A 22,550-nucleotide genomic window follows, 5' to 3' on the forward strand; every position below is an offset into this window, starting at 1 on the left:
TATACGCATCAAACCAAACCACGTTTATTTCATCAGTCACAAGTGCAAATATAGCAACAAGTCAGATCAGCAAATTACAACACATAGAGAAGAATGTAATGTAAATGCTAAGTACACTGACAGACCAACTTCAAGAGAGCAGCAAAAAACAGTGTCTTCAAATAAAAATTTCTATTCTTTTTACCTGTAATCTAAAATAACATAATAAATCTAAATCAGGAATGTCCCTGGTAACTCATATTTAGCCAGGTATTCTGTTATTAGCAGTTCACATTATCCAGTGTGCAAAAGACCTGTCCAAGCTTCCTAGTAACAAATGTTTTGGTTTTAAGCAACTTTTATCCAATATTTAAATAATACAGTGCTGATGCTAGTTAATAACTTCTGCTATTTGATATTATAAATTTAAGAATATATATTTAAAAAAACTAAGACCAACTTCATTGTACATACATAATTCTACCTGGATCCAAAAATGGGCAACATTATAGATAAAACTGATTTTTTTCTTGTCCAAAAAAAAAAAAAAAAAAGATAGACACAAGTCATCTCTGTTTTTTTCCATCATCTTTAAATCTGTAGTTAAAATATATGCAGCACTTATGTATAAAATAGAAAACATTCCCATTAGAAAGATACTGCAGTTTAATTAGCTGTTTTTCCCTACCTCTTAGTAGCCAGGGAACAAGATTTATGCTAAACACCCAATCACTATTTTGCTTTACAGAAAAGCAAAAGTTGACTTTTACACTGGAAATCTAGTTAGCCTTCTTTTTCGTTATGCATTGTTTCTTCTTCTCTTTTTCTTGATAGGCAATGAATTGAGAGTCTGTACCAAAGAGTCTGTCCCACCACGTGAAGGTCGAGGCGTAGTTGCCAATAAAGTTCATGTGATGGAAATCATGGAAACGGGCCCCAGCATAGAAAGGCACCAAATGAAGAGGGTTCAGCGGGACATCGTAGCCACTACAGGGGAGAAAAAAAAGAAAAGCAATTAGAGTAAGGATTTTTCTGAGACATAAACTACAAAACATAGACATTGACTTGTCATTTTTATGAAAGAGAAATATTTTATGGTATTCTAAGGTCCTAAGGTAATCACTATGATACTGGCTTAACATGAAAACAAGTTCCCTCCACTCCTAGCCAAATGACTCTGTAAATTATCCCACAATGGCTTTGGCACTTGCTTTTCAGCTCAGTTTACTAGGCAATACAAAAAAAAAAATTAAGCAGGTACCTTATAAAAATCACAGTGGCTGCCTTTCTGCTTGCTTGGCAGTTTTAACTAACAGTGACTTTAGGAAGGAGGAAGAAGTAGTAACATTAAGTGCAAGCTATGGCCATCAGCACAGCAGCTCATCAGAGAGCATCTCAATCAACAGCCATTGTATGCCCACTCTTATAATCAGCTTACTGCAAATTCTTCAAATATTTAAAACCCAAATATATGATTAAAATAAGATTAAAAGCAGAACAGTGTGCTGTAGAGGGATTCCAACTCCTTTGCTTAGTAGTACTGGAAAGCCTCTTACCACCACCTAGTGGGGAGAGTGCAAGACACTTCATTATAAAGCCCTCGTGGAGAACTAACTAAAATGATAATTATAATAGGAAATTCATGTTAGGTATCAGTGAGTTTATGGTATGTCACAACATATTTGAGACACTTTGGCAAGTCTACAAGCAAAACATGACTAAACCTAGAATGCTTTACACCATGAATTTATTGGTTGCTTATGTTCCACTGAAACACCTGACACTCAACTTGCAATAAGACGCTATCTGCTTCATAATACATTTACAAATACAAGCCCAAGTGTTAATACTATCATTTCAAAAATAAACTCTTAGTGTCCCCTAACTCTTGAACACAGGATAGAAAAGCTCATTCATTTGCAGATGAATGAAACTGAACCTACTGGGATTTGCCCTAAGGTTTTGGAACCAAATTTGAAATCAGTCAGTTCTACTACAGAAACGTGAAGTCTTGTCCTTTTTATTAACCATAAATAAACAAACAAATAAATTTATGCATTTGTTTGAAAGAGTCAGTGGTAAAAATGCATAAAATTTCTTTTGAGCAAGAAAACAGTCTGACAAAATATTAATCAGAAAGAACTCTTGGCTGGAATATTACCTTTTGTAATTGATTTTTGGTGTTATAATATGCATAAGATCACTTGCACACAAAGTATCAATAGCCAGACATCCTAATGAGGCACCTAGCTTCTCTAACCCTCCCTGAGATGGTCCAGCTAATAGTCCACACTCTTTTAATGAGCAAGACCTGCTGCTAACACTACCTCAAAATAGAAAAAGAGTGATAACTCCCCAGGTTGCCTCATTCTTTATACAACACAGAAAAGCATTTTAGTGCAAAATAAGAAGTACATCTCAGTGACAGAGACAGGTGAGTTTGAGACAGACTTAGGGACAAGAGAAATAATTATTAAGAAGCAATGAGCATCTCACCTGTGTACGTCAATGGTTTCCATCAAGCGACAAATCACCCATGCCCACAGAAGAACCACATGGTTACAGAAAACAATAATCCCAATAAAAAAGCCAGTTCCAAGGATGAGTGTTTCCAGAGGATGTGCATATTCTGCCTGCATTCCAAATGGAGACTAGAAAGAGATAACAGGAACAGTCACCATTTTCAGTTTTATGTACTCCCAAACCAGAAGCACTATTTTGCTTTCCCATTACCCCAGAAGACAACAGGACAAACGGAACAATGTGGGCAAAGCACATGGTATGATTGAGCAAAGGCCATAACACACATATTTAGCTCCTCTTTGGAAAAACAGGATTTCAAGGCCATAAGGATTATCACTCTATTAGTGATTCCAAACACTTCACTACTAGTTGAAAAATTGAAAACTTTTATTTAGGCTTACCATCACCCCAGGTCAAAGCGTTATTTCAGGAATATTAAAAGTGTTTGGCAAGCTCCTATCAGCTTTGCTATACATCCAGTCTTGGAAGCAGAAGAAAGAAGGAAGCCAAAATACTCTCAGAAGCACTACTCACTTAAAAATTTGTTATCAAAATAAAAATTAAAAACACCTCATCTTTGACCATTTTTTTAAAATAAACTTGTACGCCTCAAATGTTATTTTGAGATTGATATAAAACTTTTTCTCTCATATACATATAAACACACACACACACCAGTCATTCCTACATTTGGTTTAGCAAAGAAAGATATTCCAAAGAGTTTTCTATCATAGAACACCATACACAGAGAACAGTTAAAAAAATTTTAACCTAATGCTGAAGGTTATAAATCATCAGAAAAAAATGAAGTCCACCTTGTCTTAAGGGATACATTAAAATAATCTCTTTTTACTGTCAGGAAAAGTTTTCAGTGAAACAGCCATTAGGCTACAGATCACTTCTGTGAGAACTGCTAACCACTCTCAAGAATAATGGCCAAAAGCTGCTCCAGCTGGAGTCCTGAGGGGCTGCCAAGAGCAAGAGAGCAGCTGCTGCTGCAGATGCCTGTACATATGCATGCATCAATCCATACCAAGCTCCTCCATTGTTGGCAGCAGGCATAAAGCATCCCTGACCCAGCAGCTTGCATTTTCCTTTTGGCACAGTCTAGGTTATACAGTGCAGCACAGAAACAGCACTGACTCCTGGACTCCACAGGCAGTGCACAGAAACACAGCAATACCATCTACGAAGTGCAAATACTGCTGGATCCCACCTGGCTCCAGCCAAGTGTGGCTCATGGCCTGGTGCTCAATGCCAGCTCCAGATGCCACCACTAAATGCAGACCCACTCAAAATGTGTGCTCTCAATATATTTGTGCATTTAAATTGCACATACTAATTCCAGAGGCCCTCATCCAGAGCTGTAATCCCTTCCCTGAATCATGCACATGATGGACACACCCGAGTTGTGCAAGAGCTGCCTGTCTGATCACGTTCTGGGGATTCATATGCTCTGGTTAACAGCCCATGTGGTGAGGAACTGATGAACAACCAAATCCAGACATCTACTGTTTCCCTTCCCCTAGCAATGAGACCTACATGTGCATTTTTAAAAGTCCACTTCACCTCGCTCAAAGATACGATCAAACTTTAGCAAGAGTATGATCTTTCATTTCACTGAAATGAAATCAAATTACAGGAGGTGTTTTCAGAAACAAAATGGATGACTGTTCTTGACAAAGTGCCCAAGAAAAGGTGTCTAACTACACTGTCAAAGGAATGCAAAATTCTTAGGTCTTTCAAATAAGATGTTTAAGAAAGTTCTATGAAACATATACTAAAAGCTATTATTAAAGAATAAAATCAAGTAATACATACAACAAACTCATGGTGAACCTTATGGATATACTTGTATATTCTCTTGTGATGCAGCAATCGATGCAGAAAATAGTGCCAGGCATCCTCAATCACTGCACATCCAAAACACTGGGCAACCAGAACATACCTTTAAAAAGCAGAAGATCTATTAGTTATAGAAAATACTAGCAGACATATATTCCTGAAAGAGAAAACAGTTTATATGCTAATAATAGTCAGAAATGTTTATACCTAATACTGACTGAATAGTAGTGTGGTACTTTTTTAACATGCTAAAAATATTCATTACCAGGTAAAAAGGCTGTGGTGCTTATCAGCTCATCTGTTGATATGCTGACAAGAGTTAGCACACCTTAACTCACTTCAGCTAGTGTTAGGATAACTCACAGTTAGTGTAACACACTGTCATTTCAATATTACAAAAGCAGTCTACAGGGAACAACCAGACTGTGTGAGACCTTGATAAAGCTGCATCACCCATCTACACCAGAGAGCAAACAGCTCTCCAAGAAAGATGACTTTCTGTGACAAAAAACTACTGTTGGTAGTAGTACTACTGTTGGTAGTGTTGGTACTGAGGGGTGGGGGAGAAGGGGGCATATATAGCTAATCCAGCTTTGTTCGAAAGCCCATCACCTCAGTGCAAGAAGACTGTGAAGGTGGCACATTCTCTACTTTGAGGAACACTCTACTGCTATGATATAAAACAAGGTGGAATGTAGAGACACTTAGGAGGAATAAAAAAAATGTAGACAAATAAAACCCCCAGAAAGTCCAACATTTAACCCACCCCACCAGGAATCTTGCTTTGCTTCCATAAATTCCCTCTTAATCCCCCTTCTCTCCTGAAGATTAGAACAGCTTGGGGTCATTTAAAAAAAATTAGAAAATTCTATTTAGCTCTTGCAGCAGCTAAGCATCAAATGAAGGATGATTAACAAACACAGTTTACATTGCCAAAATTTTTTTTCCTATTAGAGTTGACAACACTAATTGTAAAATATTCTGCCTCCAGCTGTATGTAACTCAGCATCACCATATCAAAAAAATCTACGCACCATCTCGGCATCTCTTCCCACCCATACGGGATGTTAAAATACTCTGTGAAGTAATAGGTACCACAAATCAGGGGAAGCTGAATGAAGAAGTGATTGAAAAGGAGGGTTTTGAAACACTTCCACTGTTTTTCCCATGTTTCTGGTTTGTCCTAAAATGAAGCAAAAAGAACAGATTGTATTACATATTTCTATTACACGCAAGTGATGTGCTACAAAAATTCATTTGGAGTCAGTTTAATTTCACCTTGGAAGACAAATAACATGCCTTCCAGTAATACAGATCAATTCAGGCAACACAAATAACATGGGGTTGGATTCAGTTTTATCAAAACCTCATTTTTCTAGGCTAGTGTTTTAAGATAAACTGTCTTGTCAGTCACCTCCAAACTATTTTTGTTTTTTCAGTGTTTATAGCAAGCAGGAACATTTCATACTCAACAGTTTAACACAATCCAAGTTTGCTTTCCTTCTTCACACCACAGAATGCATTTCCATTTCTAAAATAATACAAAAAGAGGCTGAAGATACAAGCTTGTGAAGAATAACTGTCTTGAAAACATTCAGATTTTGCAGGGAGACATTCTACCAGCTACTGCAATAAACTCAGAAGCTTGTGTTAAAAATTTCTAATTTAAATAACAATGGACTAGGAGAAAACAATCATCTTTAGATACTGGATGTGCCTTTGCCTCCAATTAGGAGTGTGCACTCCATCCTAGATTTTCTTCATTGTCAAAATATTTCAAAATCCTTTCAAGAGGATGTGCACAGAGGTACTTTGAAGAAGAGCACTGCTGTTAAATAAGCACACCATGTAATTATTTTATACTACTAAGACACACCTCTAACACCAGATGCCAGAATTCTATTCACCTTCCCCTGCTGATATAAAAACTATGCATATAAAACTTGACTAACAGTAAGGCTGACATATCCTTTCCTCTCTATAGCACCATGGCAAAAAGCATAACTCTTCCTCAGGACAAAAAACAACTCCTTTTCTTCCCCAAAATTCACTTCTCTTTCTCTCCTCATACACAGAGTAATTTTACTTTCCTGTTTCCAGGATGTCCAAGTGACAGATGAAATGGAACCATTTACATTGAGAACCAGAATACTGTGATTATATGCTCTGCCTGATATGTTCAAAGACAAGTCAGTGTATACTTCATAACTTTCTCTTACCTGTTGAATTTTATACTTTTGCATGTATGGTATAAACTGAAAGATAAATCCTGGTACACAGAGCAAAAAGTATGAAACTTCATGAACTATAAGTGACCCCCAAGTTGCAATCTGGAATTTTGTGTAGTTATCCAGCATGTAATTCCAGGCATTTTTAAATGGCTGCTGCAGGGGATTGTCGGGTAAGAAAGAGTCTATATATTCCACTGCCAGATAAGCAGAGTTCAAGATATCAACGCTGTCATTCATGGCCATGGTTCAATCATAGAACATCACAATTACAGTTCTTCTGTAGTTGTCTGTAACCTGCAAATTTTTGAGAAATATTCAATAAACAGAAGTTAATCTTCAGAGAAAAAAAAAAAACAGTATATGATAGAGTCATTACCTAATTTTAAAATAAAAGCTGAGAAAGGGCAGGAAAGACAGAGTTTATTCATACAGAATGGCCTAAAAGAGATCAGTTTGAGAGACAAACCAATTTGAGAGGCAATCAGCTCCTAGATTTTGAAATTATGTCAAGGGAGCAAAAGGATAAAGAAATATTAATTACTAGCCACATTTATTTCAAGGCTTTTGTAGGATAATTGTATTCTGTACTAAAAGAACAATGGGAAGGTTCAAAAAAGATTTAACAGATTAATTAACTGTGATCTCTTGATTATCCAGTCCCATTTTTCTCATGGCTGTGAACCAAAATCTCTGCAAATTGCATCAACACCGCAGCTGGCTAGAGGCAACCCACCTTTCCCTGAGTAATGGACTTTTCCTCACAGCTCCCAAAACCACAGAGGCTGCATTCCTGCAGGTGGCCCTGAACTCATGCCATTTCCACAGACTAGAGTTCTTGGTTTGGCTTGGAAGGGACCTTTAAACATCATTTACAGTCCAACCATCTTGGGACAGGCAGGGACATTTTTGATGACATCAAATGGCTCAAAGCACCATTCCACCTGGCTTTCAAACACTTCCAGGGCATACACAACTTTTCTGCTCAACCTGTTCCAGTGTCTCAGCACTCTCATTGTAAAAAATATCATTCTTATGCCAAATCTAAACCTAACTATTTTTAGTTTAAGAACGCTGCCCTGCACTTTGTCACTACAAGCCTTAGCAAAAAGCCCCCTTTATGTAGCACAGTATGGTGTCCCTTGAAACTTCTCTTCTCCAGGTCGCACAGCCCCAACTCCTCCAGCCTCTCCCCACTGGTGATGTGTCCTCTGACCACTTCCAGTGCCCTCCTCTGGCCCCCTTTAACAGGTTAAAGGGATAAACAGCTTCCACTCTCACACGGGTTTGCAACTCACAGGCCAGAGGACACTGGTTCATCCCCAGCTGGTACACTTAGGCTAAACCCGATACAAATTACAGAATAGCAGGTTGGAAAAGATCTCTGAGACCCTATGACTATGACCCACCACCACCCTATCTCAACTAGAGCACGGCACCAAGCGCCACATCCAGTCTCTCCTTAAACACCTCCGGGGAGGGTGACTCCATCACCACCCTGGGCAGCCAATTCCGATGAGTAATTACCCTCACACATTAAGCAGCACACCAAGCCAGTAGGCAACAACATTAGTTATCGTTTTTCTTAGCAACAGTGTCACGATGCAGCACTTCTCATTAACAGCAACAGCATCGCAGCAGAGGCCAAGGCAGCTCACAGCAGGAGCCCTGCGCGGACGGATGCCCAAGGCAACTTAAGCACCGCCACCGACCCCGAGCAAGCCGCCAGGGAGCCGACGAGCCGGCGGCCGGGCCGCACCGGAGCTCCTCCGTCCCGCCCGGCCCTGTCAGGCGGCGGACACATGCCGACACGCCACCCACGCGCGGGGAACGCCGAGGAGAGATGGGCTCCCTCGGGGAGCCCGCACCCCGGCACCCGCAGCCCCGCCCCGGCACCGCCGCCCCGCCGCGCCGGCCCTCGGCCCTCACCCCTCGGCCCTCGCCCCTCACCCCTCACCTGCCGGCGGCGGCGGCGGCAGCAGCTCCGGGTGAGCAACAACCCCCGCCGAGCCGCCCGCGCCACCGCGCGCCGCCCATTGGCCGCCGCCGCGGCCCCGCCCGGCGCCGCGCCATTGGCCGGCGAGTGGCAGCGGCGCAGGGTCAGGCGGGCGGGGGGCGGGGCCGCGGCGGCGGCTCCCGCCCGGCCATTGGCTGGAGGGGTGGAGTGAGGATAGTGAGCCCCCGGCGCTCGGCCAATGAGGCGGGAGCGCGGCCGGGTGACGCGCACGACGCCATGGGGCGGGGCCCGCCCGGGCGCGGCGGCCGCTCCGGGAGCGGCCCCGGGAGCGGCCCGGGGCCGGAGCCACCGCCTGCCGCTGCCGCCGCCCTCAAAGCGCTCCCCTGCAGGAGCGGCGCGGCTTCGGGCGGACGCGGTGTCCCCCCTGCAGGTGCCAGCGCCCGCTCCCTGCTCCCGCGTTATGAGAAGATCGGAGTGCGCAGGCGGCGGTGTCGTCATGGCAGCAGCGGCCCCCGGCCGCATTCACGGGTCGGTGTCATGCGGGTGAAAGCGTACGATTCAAATAAAAAGCTCCTGTTCAAAGCCCCTGCCTCGCCCCACCGTGCGCCACACGGCACATGTAATTCGGGCACCTACGCGACTCCCAGCCCTGTCATCGATGTCACCGCACAGACGCTTTCATCACGGGAAGCCAGTGGTGGGTATTCCTGAGCTTGTGGACAACCACAGCTTTCAGAAACAGACCGGCGGCAAAACAGTGGTGTTCACAGGACCGGTTCCTAAACCTTAATAATTCTGAATTCGTTGGCATACAGACCTTTAGAACACCAGCTTCTCCCTGCTCCTTCCCTCCCTCACCCTCCCAGTTTATTTCACGGATGTCAAGATTATTTGGTTGGAGACTTGTATTGAGAAACACAAGTTTTAAGCGACCTGTTTGCATTAGGAAACAATGTACAAACTTTTATTCGAAGAAAATGTCTCAAATATGACAGTAACTTTGGTCATGTTAAAAGGAGGCCATCCAAGAACAAATAAAAATGTGCTGATTTATAAGCATGGCCACATACAGTATATTCAGATATTGGCTAATAGAAGCTGAGGTTACACGCATAAACAGGCCTTTGTACCATGCAAGTTCAACGCAATTGCATACATTCACTATAAATTTTCAATTATTTTCATGCCAAATCACCTTTTGGATAAAAAGGTAAAAAAGAATTAACATCTAAGTGTGACCAAAATTGAACAGGGAAAAAAAAAAACCCCGAAAGTACAGACAACATTTTTATTAAAAAGATATTGAAATTACACCTGCTCAAGAAGTGTTATACCGTCTCTGATCTCCTTCAGCGGGAATTAGTGTTAAGCATTGTTACATATCAAAAAATACATCTCTGTTTTACAACATAGTACTGACATATTCAAAGTACTGTGCCAAATTATAAATAGTAAAATCAGATTTTGAAGAGTTTCAATAGAGAGCAATTTATGCTCACACAAACATATGCACGTAGTATAGTTATGTAACAAAAGTTTATAAAAGGAAATAAATTACCCCATGCCAGTTTGAATTACTGAGGTGGGATTCAATACCTACAATGAAGACTGACAGTTCATTTCCTTAAATATATTTATTAGTCTCTGGAAAAAATAAGACAAAAATTTACTTTCACCAGATTACACACCATTCTTCACTCACAATCCGTTTCTCAGTCATGACTGACAGAAGTCGGTCCTTATGAAAATGTTGGGGTTTTTTTTTGAAGATCTTGCAATAAAAAAAGGGTCCACCAGACTTCAAAAGTTCAATCAGCTTCTGCTCAACTGCAGAATACTCCTATGCATTGCTTCTACCTAGAGTAATCTTCATCATCTGTCATCTGTAATTGTAGACAGTCACATCTTCCACTGTGACTCAAGGTGCAGTTACAAGTAGAGAAGTGCTTAGATACTCAGTCACTTCAAATACACTTGTTGAAGACTGCTTCTAGTGCATAATCAAGTTGAATCAAGTTGAAAATCCCTTTACTGATCATAATGGTTTGTCAATAACTGTAACACCTAGAGGGAAGGGGAAAAAAAGAGATAAATCTTTGGGCAGTATTTTTTTTTTTAAATAAATAAAAAATTAAGATGATGCTTTGCAATTAGCATTTAATTGTGCACCAGCAACAATGTACATATTTTTCCCTAATTTCTCTTTGACACAAAGCTGTCTGAGTCAGTGCAAAGTCCTGAATGTTTCTGTGACTTGAAAAAAACTGCCACTAATCAAGTTTAATTTTGCTACCAGTGAAATATATCCCTAACATTCACTTAAATAACTCATTTGAAAAACTGCAGTTATTGAAGGTAAAGATTCCTGAAACAGCTCTTTTTCTAAATATCAAATCCCAAAGAACTTAGAATTGGACCCCTTAGATTGAGACACATATTGCTTGTGAAAAAAAACTGGTCATACCAGAATCATCTTTCTGACTCACCACTTATGTGCTAAATCCTTCTTGAATACACTTTAATCCCTTTTTCTTTCCTTGTAGCAAATAATTATTTGAAGTCATCATTCAAAATGTACCATCAGATTGTTCCAAACCATTTTATTATCTTAAGTTTTACCTTAGACAAGAGTCTGTTTGGACGCTTTGTCAAATGTTGTACTTTTGAAAGTGTATTAAACATATCTGTGCGCCTTACCTGCATAGCTCCTTCCTGTACTCATACAAGATGACACAACCGTCCATTTATCAGTTGTTGGATTATAATACTCCACCGTTGATAAATTACAGGAACCGTCGTCTCCTCCAACTACATACAAGAGACCATTTACAGCGCAAACACCTAAAAAAGGGAAAGAAACCAGAATTAAAATTAGTAATTGACTTACACATCCCCCACAAAAGCATGTTTTTTTATGAAAGCAGCAAAAATCCAGATACATGCCATCCACAATTGACATTGGCACAATTTTAGTCATTGTTGCACATACCTGCATTCCTTCTGCACATGTTCATGTCTGCAACCTGCTTCCAGGTACTGGCAATGGGGTCAAACACTTCAACACTTTTTCTTACCAAAGGACCATCATGGCCACCTACTGCATACAATAAATTGTTTAACACACCAACACCTGCAAACATATGAAAATACGCAGAATTAACCAGAGAATTACTTGAATAGTACAGAGGAGAAACAACAAATATGTCAGCTAACATAAATCCTTCATTAAATCAACGTTGGAAACTACTTCAGAAAACATTTGGGTCAGGATGCATTAAAGCAGAGAGACAGTAACTACAGCAAGACACTGATAAAATGCCTTGCGTGCCCATCTACCATATCACAGCATACAAAGACCAGAGCTGTTCTGCAACAGAAGATTTAGAAAATTTTGGACGAAAAATGACGTGCAGGAAAATGAGGCTTGTTGAAATCTAGGACTAATTAGAAGTGACAGTAAATGAGACAATGTGCTCAGCCAGCATAACAGAAATCTGACAAGATGATAAAGGGTAAGTGAACTTTTAGAAAGTAAAAACTGCGCAGTACAGAGGATAAAAGCTGAATGGATAGACATTATACAATAGGGATGTTTCCGCTGAAGTGTTGGAATACCTTGTAAACAGATGAGACAGAAGTAAACAGTTAGCAGTGAGTACCTTCTCTGGGATTTGAAGAACACCAAGCAAGCGTCTTTGAACCAAGCTTCAGTTATCAAAATATCCAAAAGGATATTAAAGGGTGTCCTTTAATCCTATGGTCTCCTTTACTTTACAACAAAAGTTTATCAATCTGTGAGCTTGGAATGAAGTTATGAGTAAAGCTTGTTCTATGTACTTGCTATTTGGGCTGCACGTATTGAAAAGATGGAAACGGGGGAAGAAGAAAGAAAGGCCTGCTTATTTATTCCTCCCTTTATATTAGAACCCAAACATAATAAATTTCAGAAATGTAGGGGTTTTTTTGCATTAAAACTTCTGAGTGATGGACCATAAAGACAACTAAAAAAGCACTTCTATGAAAATATACTGGGAAATCTAATAAATGCCACATTTAAGACTATGAAACTCAAAGCAGAGATACAGAATTGCAAATATAGCTCATAAAGTATTCCATGGAAAGGGAACCACTTAAAATCTTTTTAACGGGAAACAGCAAATATGAATGCAAAAAATAAGTCCCTCAAAGAAAAAAAAATTGTAGGTCAAAATAAAAAAAAGGAGGGGAAAAAAAGAAAAAACAAAAAAGAGAACACGAAGATATTAATAACCAGCTGGAATATCTTTAAAAACATATCACCAATTTTGTATTTAAGAGCCATATCTATATGTGGAGAAAAATGACTGCTGCTGAAATGACTACATTTTCTTACATAAAGAGACCAATTTTAATAATTAAAAGAAGGGAGGAAGGAAACATGGGAAGCTAATTGGTACTGTAAATCTGAAAAATAGCTTCTTGATAGGACAGTCTTATAAATCATGCTATTTAGCACTTTATCAGTGATGTTCACTACTAGCATTTCCCCATATCCTTCCCAGTTAATTTAATTCCTCGTTTATTGCTATTATTTCTAGCTATCATTTCACAGTATAGTATGACAACTTTTCTTTCTCCCACTCTGATCACACTTTATTAGACAGGACAGTACAACATTAATCTTTTGTAGAATTAAACATTACAGAGCTAGAAGGAGGGCTAATATTTTCAGTTTAAATATGGGATGTGATATAAATCCCCCCACCCATGGTTTCAATAGTTACTGGCCTTCCTATTCAGTGTGTAGAGCTCTCCCTCTGCCACATTGCCACTTTTTTCTTTCATAGCTCCTTATTTTTAATAAGGTTGTCTGTTCCTTCATGGTGCTTCATTTTCCCTTAATCCCACACCCAGTTTCCAGGTCCTACCTTATTTCTTGCTCCTTCCGTCTGTATCCTCTTGTTGCCGTCTTCTGAGTTCTCCTTTCTTTGTTATTTTTCTTTCCTGCCCATTTTTCAGGACCCTGTCTTATATCTCTCAGCCCTCCCAAATGGCCTATATCTGGATCTGCAGTTCCTCCTCCCAATATGTTGCTGGAAACAGATCTGTCCCCGTATTGATCAACTGAGAAGCAGTGGGTACTAAAGAAGAGTAACTGAGTGTTAACCTCTGAAAAGTTGTTTTTGAGTGAAGCTGAAGCAGTAGGAACAGAAGAGATGAGCTTAAGTTCTTGGAGATGACCAGACATCCAAAAGATTAACACAAGAACAAAATTCTCTTTAGCTAGCACCTGCAACACCACCAGGACTGATTGCCAGTTGAAACAGTTCTGGTGGGTTTGGCTATTTGGCCTCTACAGCCAAGCTCAATCAACAGTCATGATTTTCACATTACCACCCACTCCTCTGCCATGCAAAAATATAATTTTTCATGTATTTAGCAGAGTGGCTCAGAAGAATGTTGATTATTTTACTCAATTATATGAATCTGGAATAACTGTCTGCATTTAGTTTTCCTCTCCATTTTTTTTTATCAGTGGACCAGGTAAAAGGCAGAACAGAGTTGAGTAAGCAAACAAAGGGACAAGGGGAGAGAGGAGAGGGGCACGAAGATCCCAGTAGTTAGTATATTTAGGGAACTAAATTTCAGAATTGTAGAAGAAATTCAACATTTAAAAAAAAAATCTACTGTATAAATAGGCTACAAGCACAACAGTTTGCAAAAACAGAGTATCAAAAAATAAACCCCGATCACTGAAACAAAATGTGTTTGCAGGCAGACTGCAAAATGAAACTTTGTCACAACCCACCAACACTATTTGTCTCTAGAATGATACTTGTAACTTGCCCATTTTATATAAATATTTTCCTCAAAATTTGCCAATATTAGACAGGAATATTTTCCAGTACCCTTACTGCAACTCTGTCCAGTTTTTAATCCAGAAGTTACTTCCAAGAAGCACAGGATGAGTTACTAGAAGTTTCACAAGAAAACTGTGTTTTCTTGAGGTACAGTGTATCATGTTTCCTTCATTAACATCATAGTTTTAGTTTAGAAACACAATTGAAACATGACTTTTAGTAATAAGAGTTATCAGCTTGCTGATCTTGTAAGGATACGATGCAAGTATCACAGACTATCTTAATTTTAGCAATGAATTTAGTACTTTGATAGATTTCTTTTGAAATTATTTGAACTTAATTTAAACATTATTATACAGGTAAAAACTGTTCAGAGTTAACAAAGAATAATGGAAGGTAAGATGAGAAGTTTGGATAACTATTAATCATATACTGAACATACTAGAAGTCCATTCAGATTTATTTGTAGCAATATCTCTTCCCATTATGAAGCACATTAATGCAATCACCAGTAGATACTTGAAGGGTGTTGCTAAAAATCACCATTAAGCACTTGGCAAAAAAAGTGACTTAACTACTAAAAAATAAATGTAGAAAATAATATCATGGAATTTGACTTGAAAAAGTCCATGGGAACACATCTAGAGAAATAAAACAACTTCTGCGAGTTGAAAAAACCTGAAATACCAAAAGACAAATAGAGGACAGTGAACAGTAAATGAGATTCAAGTCCATAATATTAATAGATAATGAAAATGCTAAAGTCAATTTGGAGCTGTGGAAGCATCATTTCATTAAACAAAAGTGGAATACCACAGGCACTTTTAAAGGTGTCTTTAAAGAGAAATATACACACTCAGAATTGCAAGAAGGACAAAAGAAATCCACAAAAAAAAAAAAAAAGGATTTTTAAGATTATACAGAAATAAATAGATATACCTCGGCTAAATGATAAGGAAGGATAACATGTAGTAGGCTGTACATGTACAGAGGATGTAAACACCAGGTGATGAGAAGAATTACTGAAGGTGAAATAAAGGGTACATAAGTGGAAGTAATAGGATGAAACCAGTAATACAAACTTAGGAAAGAACAAGGACAAAATTTCCTGCAGTGAATCAGAATGCAGAACAAGTCCTCCAAAGAGGTGGAAACCTAGTTACTGTTCACAAGTAAAGTCAACCTGAAAACACTTAGAATAATCAGCCCTAACTAGCAAAGAGATCTCTGTAGAAAAGACATTTTTTTCATCTTTGCTGTATAGCTTTTGATATTTAAGAATTGAGGTGATAGTGATTGTTACAATCCATGAGTATTAGTCTGCGTGTTAAAAACTATCAGAAGTTGTGGGAAGAGGAGGAATATGAAAGTATGAAAAAACAAAGAGAGATATTTACTCTTAACAGACTGAATCTTACTCTGTGGAACAGTTTTGTTCTTATAACCTGCTGTGTATCAGCCACCTAGGACTAGCACATTCCATTAGATTCAGACTTTAGCTTACCTTTCATATTCTTAGATACATTTTAACGAGTTTTCATCTTTGCAAGGCTAGCTGATCCTTGTCTACTCACCTGCTCCGCTCCGCCTCGTGCTCATTTCTGCGACATAGCTCCACTCATTGGAATTGGCATCATAGCATTCTACTGAACTAAGGCACTGCCGTGACGCTCCGTCGTAGCCACCAACAGCATACAGCTTCCCTGGGGGGGAACCAAAGGAGCTACCAATTGCTAATGCACACACAGGGACTGGCACACAGGCAAAGAGGAAGGCATCATTCTCCAATTAGTTACTAATCAGCACCTGTCAATCACTGACAATTCCTGAGATTCTATACTGTAAACAGTTTAAGTTAGCATGCCACAGCTCTTGTCATTTTTAGGATGTAAAAGGCACCCAGTGTCTAACAACAACAACAATGCAAATCAAAAGATTTTAAATTGCCTAGCTGAAATACAAAGGTAAGGTTTTTAATTAGGCATTGTTCAAAAGCAAGCTATTTCAAGTATGTTTGATACTGGAAGCTCACAAATAGGCTTCCTAGAAATATCAGAAATGTAGATGAAAATAATTTTACAGTCTGTATTTTCAGATTAGAAGCAGCAGCGGTTCCTATGCAGTTAAAACACACACCCACCCCTGAAACTGTTTTAAGATCCAAGAGCCAGGCCAGGCCTTCATTGTGCAAGTGACATCCAGGCTATTCACCACCAAGCTGACTGGAAAGTCAGCAGTTTTCCTGGCACTGCCCTTGGGATTGTCCCCAGCATGCAGCCAACAAGGTCAGCCACAGATAACAGAGCTGACAATACAGCAGTGCTACATCACGAAAGACCAAATGATAAGGTCATCACATCAGCTCTCTGACTTTGCTGACATACATAATCTAGAGCTTAGCAAGGTTTTTCTCAGTTGGCATCAGCCACAGCTGAACCTCTGAAAAAAAAATTAAAACTACTATGCTAAAAACTGCTTGAACCCAAGTAGAATGATTACATATTGTTCATACCATTTGAACTACAAGGTTGAGCAAAAACATAAATCTGAAGTATGTTTTCAAAACTAAGGAAAACTAGTAGGGTAAATGATTGCATTTCCTCCCATTCTTTTTAGTATAATTTGCCAACCTACCTCCAACAACACCTACGCCAACACTACTTCTTCTTGTGTTCATTGGAGCTACATGAAACCACTCGTTAGTCTTTAAGTTGTAAACTTCGACCGATGACAAACCTATGAAAACAATATAACATTTTCTCTAAAAATCTAGGTGCAACATACTGTCTAGCTTTCAGGAAACCCTTCATATCTAACAATATCTAATAATTCAAATTATTTCATTTTAAGGATTGTTAAATGCTGAACATAAAGCACAACTTTTTGTCCTCTAGATTACAATTACAATCAACCCATTTTTTATGTCTGAAAATGGGCAAATTACTGAAAACTTTTGTGGAGCTGTGAAAAATTCTTCCCCGGATTTTTTCCTTTCTTTTTAGTTAACTCGCATGCTTTTTCTTACTTATGCTTCTGTAACAGTTACTCAGCAAAAAGATCACTTCTGCACTAATTGTTTAATGCATCCTAAGTAGAGAATGAACAGTGTATGTCCAAAGCCCTCTCACAGGTCAGAAAAAGCTGTTTATAATCTTATTTATGCTACATGAAAACGCAGAAATAAATTTCCTATGCAAACAGGACAAAACAGACCAGATAATTTTTCTCTCATATCTTCCACAAGTTAAGGACTCTGACTACAGAGGGAATACTGGAAGTGAACTTGCCAAAAGTTTGCTAGCCTTTAAGCCTGAATTTTTTGGAGCAGTCCACTGTTCAGGTAGGGGGATGTGACCATTTAAGTACATTCCACATCACAAGATGCCAGGCTACCTGCATGCTTGGTTTCACCACCAGTACTAGCAAGAGGCATTAATATTTGAAACAATTATGTTAAGAGTAGTCAAAGCTATTCAGAAGTGTCTAAGGCAAACATACCTGTACTCCCATCAAATCCTCCCACAGCATAAAGAAGGCCATTTAATACAGCTGCTCCCAGTGTGCTTCTCCTGTCTTGCATGTTAGCTACACTTGTCCACTGGTCCTTCACTGGATCATAGGAATCTACTGTACGAACTCTCAAAGAGCCATTGAAACCACCAACAGCATAAACCATGCCTCCCATGTACACCATTCCTAGAGCAGGGAAATGGGGAGGAAAGATGAGTGTTTCAGTCTCTCTGCCAATTAACTGTATTCTGTACTGTCCTAAGTATGCAGATACTTGACACAAATTACAGTATTCACTACACTTGTTATGCTTTTGACAATCCCCCAGAACCACACTTCATTCAGATTAAGCTGTAGAATTTCTGACACTTTCTGCTACTAACAGTGCACATTCCTTAGGGTATTTGAATAGTAAAATTAATCATTATTATAATGCATAAATATTTAAATTTATTTATCCCTTGTTTCTGTGGGAGGTAATAAAGCAGTTTATCCTACAGATTGCAAACCGAAGCACAAATTCATCTGAAACAGTTGATCAAAGTTGTATTGTTCCAGATTAGCAAGTAATTCAAATGATGAAGTCAAGGTTTAGCCCTTAGATAAATATCCCAAGTACTGTTCCAGAGAATGCCTAAATTCTGAAGCATTACCAACCACAACAAAAAATTCGGCATCCTTACCTGCTCTACATCTTCTGGAAGGCAATTCAGCTACCTGATGCCAGCGTTCTTCTTTAAAATCATAGCATTCAACACTGCGAATTGCCTTGGGTGCCTGTCCCCCAACTACCATCATCAACTAACAGGGAGATAATAATAATAATAATTGTTAGTTATTTGCATATATGAGAGCACCTGAAAGATCAAAAATGTGTTAAAAACTAAAGCAAGCTTCTGTACAAGAAATAATTAAAGGATGGCTCTCCTATAGAAATTTGAGTCTTGTGAACCATGCAAAATTACTTGTTAGGTATCTTTTTAAACAAATGTAATTTGTAGTTGTTTTGTCCCAAGGAAATACCAAGGGAAGAAAAGCAGGAAGCAATCAGAATCTTGGTAAAGCACCCATGAAAGAGGGAGACCCTGCTATATCTTCACATCCTACTGTGATCTCAGGTATAAGAATTCACCATTTATGATGTGTAGTGAAACTGTGACCATCCATCACATAACAGCCTTATCTTGTTCTTCTAAAAAAAAATGTGCTAAATCTGCTGAACTGAATCTCTTATTCCATTATTGCCATTTTCATAACAGTACTGGCCCCTACACAGTAGTACGAGAAAACTTCTACTTGATTGTAAAAATAATCTAATGTTTGTTTTTTGCTAAAATGAACTAAAGATTAAACAAAAAATTTCAACACAGTAGTTTCAGTCATTCTTTGTTTTGGTTTGGGGTTTTTTGGGGATTTTTGTTTTTTAACAGGTTTACTTCTCCATAGCTGGATATTTCTCAAAAGCTGAAGCTCTTATTAAAAAATGTTTTCTGTGAGGGCAGGTAATGGTGATTCTCTGTGTAGGCAGAAAGCTAAAACATCTATATCATAAGTAGGATGAAGTGTAAAGGCAATCACTTGTTACATTTTTATGATAAATAAATCTGGAATAAATTTTTTACAGGCATACCCCAAGACACAGTCAAGCTCTCATGAAAGTTTTTAAAATGCAATTTGAAATAGTAAATACACTGGAAAAACAAGGGTCTTACTTTTGGAAGGCTAGCGGGTGTTCTCAATTTTGTCCGTGTGCTTTTCATCAATGCCCGTTGCTCAGTTGGTAGCAAGTGATACTTCATAGCTTCAATGAGGTAATCTTTACAAGCACTGCTGTTCTTAACCAGTATTTCCTCTTCAACTCTCTGTTTATTAATAGAAGTTTAACAAGGTCTGAGCATGTTAAGGAAGTAAAACAGAAATCACAATCCAAACTGTAAAAAAGCCTATGATCTATCACATAAATGAAGATTAATCTAATTTTTAAGATTATAATTTAACCAGTAAGACACAAATTTGTGGTGGAAATGTGCAGTCACTTATAAAAAAAAATCAAAATATGCTGATTGTTAATTAGCAAATGGAAGAAACAGTGATGGGCAAGGTAAATTACTTTTCTTACAATTGGGCACATTTCTTGATTTTTTTAAATACAGACAGTACAGAATATTTTAAGGCAGGAGTTGAAGAGAATAATTTAACAAACTAGTAAGCCACTCTGCAACAATAAAAACCACAACAGAACACAACAGCAAAAATACCCCAAATCCCACCCAAAACAAGCCACACAAATTGGAGATTTGTATCACAAAATCAGTTTTTACAAAAAACACCTACCAACCTACTAATGCCTATTAACCAACGTTAATACTGAACTCATATTGTCAATCTTAAATATTTGAGCTGGCATCAAAATATCCAAATGAACTTATAAAATTTGGAAAAATGTGTTTTATCTGAACCAGGTAAAAGAATGCTTCCTTTGTCGTGAATTCCTAATCAGCTTAAACAACAGATATAATTCTGAAATTGAAAATTCACTTATGAGAACAACTCCTTTATCAAAAGATGGCATTACAAATGAAACCTAACCTGATCTCAGTGAATTACATTGTTCAGATTCCTGGGGTGGTATGACATGCAGTCAGCCAAACAGATAAATTACTTACATAAGTCATCCTCTGTGTGGCAATCCCTCACCTCAGTGTGTGTATATGCAAATGAGTATGTGGTAGTGGCTGTTTGTTTACTTTTACTATCACTAACAGATTAATGACACTAGTTTAAATTTAAAATGATCTATCTGGCATTAAAATAATGAGCAGAAATAGTCACATGCAGAATGATTAGTATTTCTTTTTGCTTACCTGAACTAAATACTCCCGAGAAAGCAAAGGCAGCCGAACATGCTCCATCAGACGTGCCATTAACTCCTGCCTTACATCTTTGTCATGGTTTACCCAGGTTATCACTGCTTCAAATACCTTCCAGAAAACAAACAGATCAAGTTCCTTGACTTACAAGTTCATAAGCATGAGAACATCAGCGTGCCTCCAAAAGTCATTTTGCTTATACTAAAACTCCTAACATAAGAACGGATGAGAATGGTTAGAGCTCCCATTATTTCCATATTTATCAGCTACGAAATTATGAAGGTGCATTATCCGATCTCGTTTTATACAGACTCTACTGGTGTTTCAAGGGTAGCTGTGCTACATTGACAAAATGCACACAGTGACTTCATTGATACTGAAAAATAGGCAAACAAACAACACAGCAGCTGGAATATTGCAGTCTTCATACTTTTCTTCCTTTCTTGGAGAACTGACCTGCCACGTCACCATTCAAATGACTTACCATCACTGAGTCTTAGTGGGACAAGTGATCCCAAGCCTGATTTTGCCACCATTGCACAGTAGCTCATCATTCACTAGAGCATTGAAACCTCCGCAAAAGCAGCATCACATGTATTTAAGGGATGACACTCAGGGGATTACAGGAACAGCAACATAGCTTTGCTAGCTGCTGTTTAAGCAGATAGTTCTTAGATTCAAAGTTTCAAAAAGGTTTTAACATGAAACACTGCCTAACTGTACAAATGTATTCAAACATTTTGAACACAATTTAGCTTCATTTGAGTACAACTAAACTTCTCAAATAAAAGAAAGCCAGCATATTTCAAATAGATCATAACTGAATTTAAAAAGCTCAAAATGAATACATCCACAACCTGAAAACCATTAGAGGTTTACAGAGATGACCTGGGCTCACTGAAGAATACAATGTTTCAAAAATGGCTTTAAAAGATTGAGATCTAGGCTAAAGGTGAGCCAACACACATTGAACTCTGGTTAGGTAACACCAAGCTGCCATGTCATCTCCTGTGTAACCCACATGTCTTCAGTTAGGTTAAACAGCTCACATATACACACAGAGCTTTAATACCTTTGTGGGACTGCTGATGTTAAAGTTAGTAAATGGCATGCAATTGCTCTCCAAACTTGGAATTGTTTATCCCTTGGTAAACCAAACTCCTGTAGGTGTGACTCAGCATGTAGTCTGGCTGTTCTGCTTGAAGATGAGAAGGAATTTCCATTTAATTTGGGTTTTGTTTATTTTTTTTCCAAAGAACAAAGGGTAATGTGATTTAATACAGTTTTAGGATTTTTAAGAGTTGAGACTAATTTTCTACTTCAGACGACAACATTTTTGGGAAGAGTCCTTTAAATTTTAGTTCAATACCTGCCTAATTTTGCTGACGAAACACAGGACACATCCAAAAAAAGTGCACAAGATCAGTAGGAGCAAGCTTGCTCTTTCACATAAAAGGATAAAAAGAATAATGGGATACAGGTTGTCTTACCTTCTCCTCTGAGGCAATTGTGAGTTTGTCACTGGATATCAGACTGCACACCTGCTCTACACCAAGATTGAGGTATTCTTCACTAAGTACGACATCAGAAAAGTGCTGTTCTGCTTAGAGGAAATAAATATGCTAACATAGAGTGCAACACATTTCTACATGTATAACAAGCATTAAAGCAGCAGGGTAAAACAGGAAAATGATTCAATATGCATGCTATTTTACCCTATCTAGAAGCAATACGTTAATTTAAAACCTCTTCTATAGGTTAAAGCTTGGTCTCACAAATAGCTTTTATCTTTAAACAC

The 22,550-nt window shown here is 38.6% G+C and overlaps 2 protein-coding genes across 4 annotated transcripts in view; both read right to left on the bottom strand.

Annotated features, from left to right (window-relative positions):
* On the bottom strand, nucleotides 1-8,637 carry MSMO1 (methylsterol monooxygenase 1). The gene is made up of 6 exons (XM_005517606.3): nucleotides 8,533-8,637; nucleotides 6,567-6,872; nucleotides 5,382-5,530; nucleotides 4,324-4,450; nucleotides 2,476-2,630; nucleotides 1-966 (listed from the first exon to the last, which is right to left on the bottom strand). The coding sequence occupies exons 2-6, from the start codon at nucleotides 6,819-6,821 to the stop codon at nucleotides 759-761; spliced, it is 894 nt and encodes a 297-aa protein (XP_005517663.1). The 5' UTR covers nucleotides 6,822-6,872; nucleotides 8,533-8,637; the 3' UTR covers nucleotides 1-758.
* Nucleotides 8,638-10,151: 1,514 nt separating this feature from the next.
* KLHL2 (kelch like family member 2) overlaps nucleotides 10,152-22,550 on the bottom strand; it is a 53,239-nt gene continuing 40,840 nt past the window's right edge. For all 3 annotated transcript variants that reach the window (XM_005517605.3, XM_088056269.1, XM_014262533.2), the window contains 10 exons: nucleotides 22,243-22,352; nucleotides 20,747-20,863; nucleotides 19,595-19,744; nucleotides 18,566-18,683; nucleotides 17,871-18,068; nucleotides 17,007-17,108; nucleotides 15,947-16,075; nucleotides 11,522-11,662; nucleotides 11,230-11,373; nucleotides 10,152-10,596 (listed from right to left, as the gene is read on the bottom strand). In XM_005517605.3, coding sequence (XP_005517662.1) covers nucleotides 10,568-10,596; nucleotides 11,230-11,373; nucleotides 11,522-11,662; nucleotides 15,947-16,075; nucleotides 17,007-17,108; nucleotides 17,871-18,068; nucleotides 18,566-18,683; nucleotides 19,595-19,744; nucleotides 20,747-20,863; nucleotides 22,243-22,352 — 1,238 coding nt within the window. In that variant the 3' untranslated portion in view covers nucleotides 10,152-10,567. The remainder of the gene's footprint in view (nucleotides 10,597-11,229; nucleotides 11,374-11,521; nucleotides 11,663-15,946; nucleotides 16,076-17,006; nucleotides 17,109-17,870; nucleotides 18,069-18,565; nucleotides 18,684-19,594; nucleotides 19,745-20,746; nucleotides 20,864-22,242; nucleotides 22,353-22,550) is intronic.

The sequence above is a fragment of the Pseudopodoces humilis genome, chromosome 6 (genome assembly GCF_049639895.1).
Source record: "Pseudopodoces humilis isolate 2021_Gansu_Grassland_sample_001 chromosome 6, ASM4963989v1, whole genome shotgun sequence".
In the NCBI taxonomy this organism is placed as follows: domain Eukaryota; kingdom Metazoa; phylum Chordata; class Aves; order Passeriformes; family Paridae; genus Pseudopodoces; species Pseudopodoces humilis.

Excerpts from the sequence above, each read along its gene's own strand:
- MSMO1 (XM_005517606.3), bottom strand. The coding sequence starts at position 6,821 with ATGGCCATGAATGACAGCGTTGATATCTTGAACTCTGCTTATCTGGCA. Across the intron at positions 5,531-6,566 it reads AAAAGTATAAAATTCAACAG|GACAAACCAGAAACATGGGA; the intron begins GTAAGAGAAAGT and ends GCTTCATTTTAG. Across the intron at positions 967-2,475 it reads GAAACCATTGACGTACACAG|TGGCTACGATGTCCCGCTGA; the intron begins GTGAGATGCTCA and ends TCTCCCCTGTAG.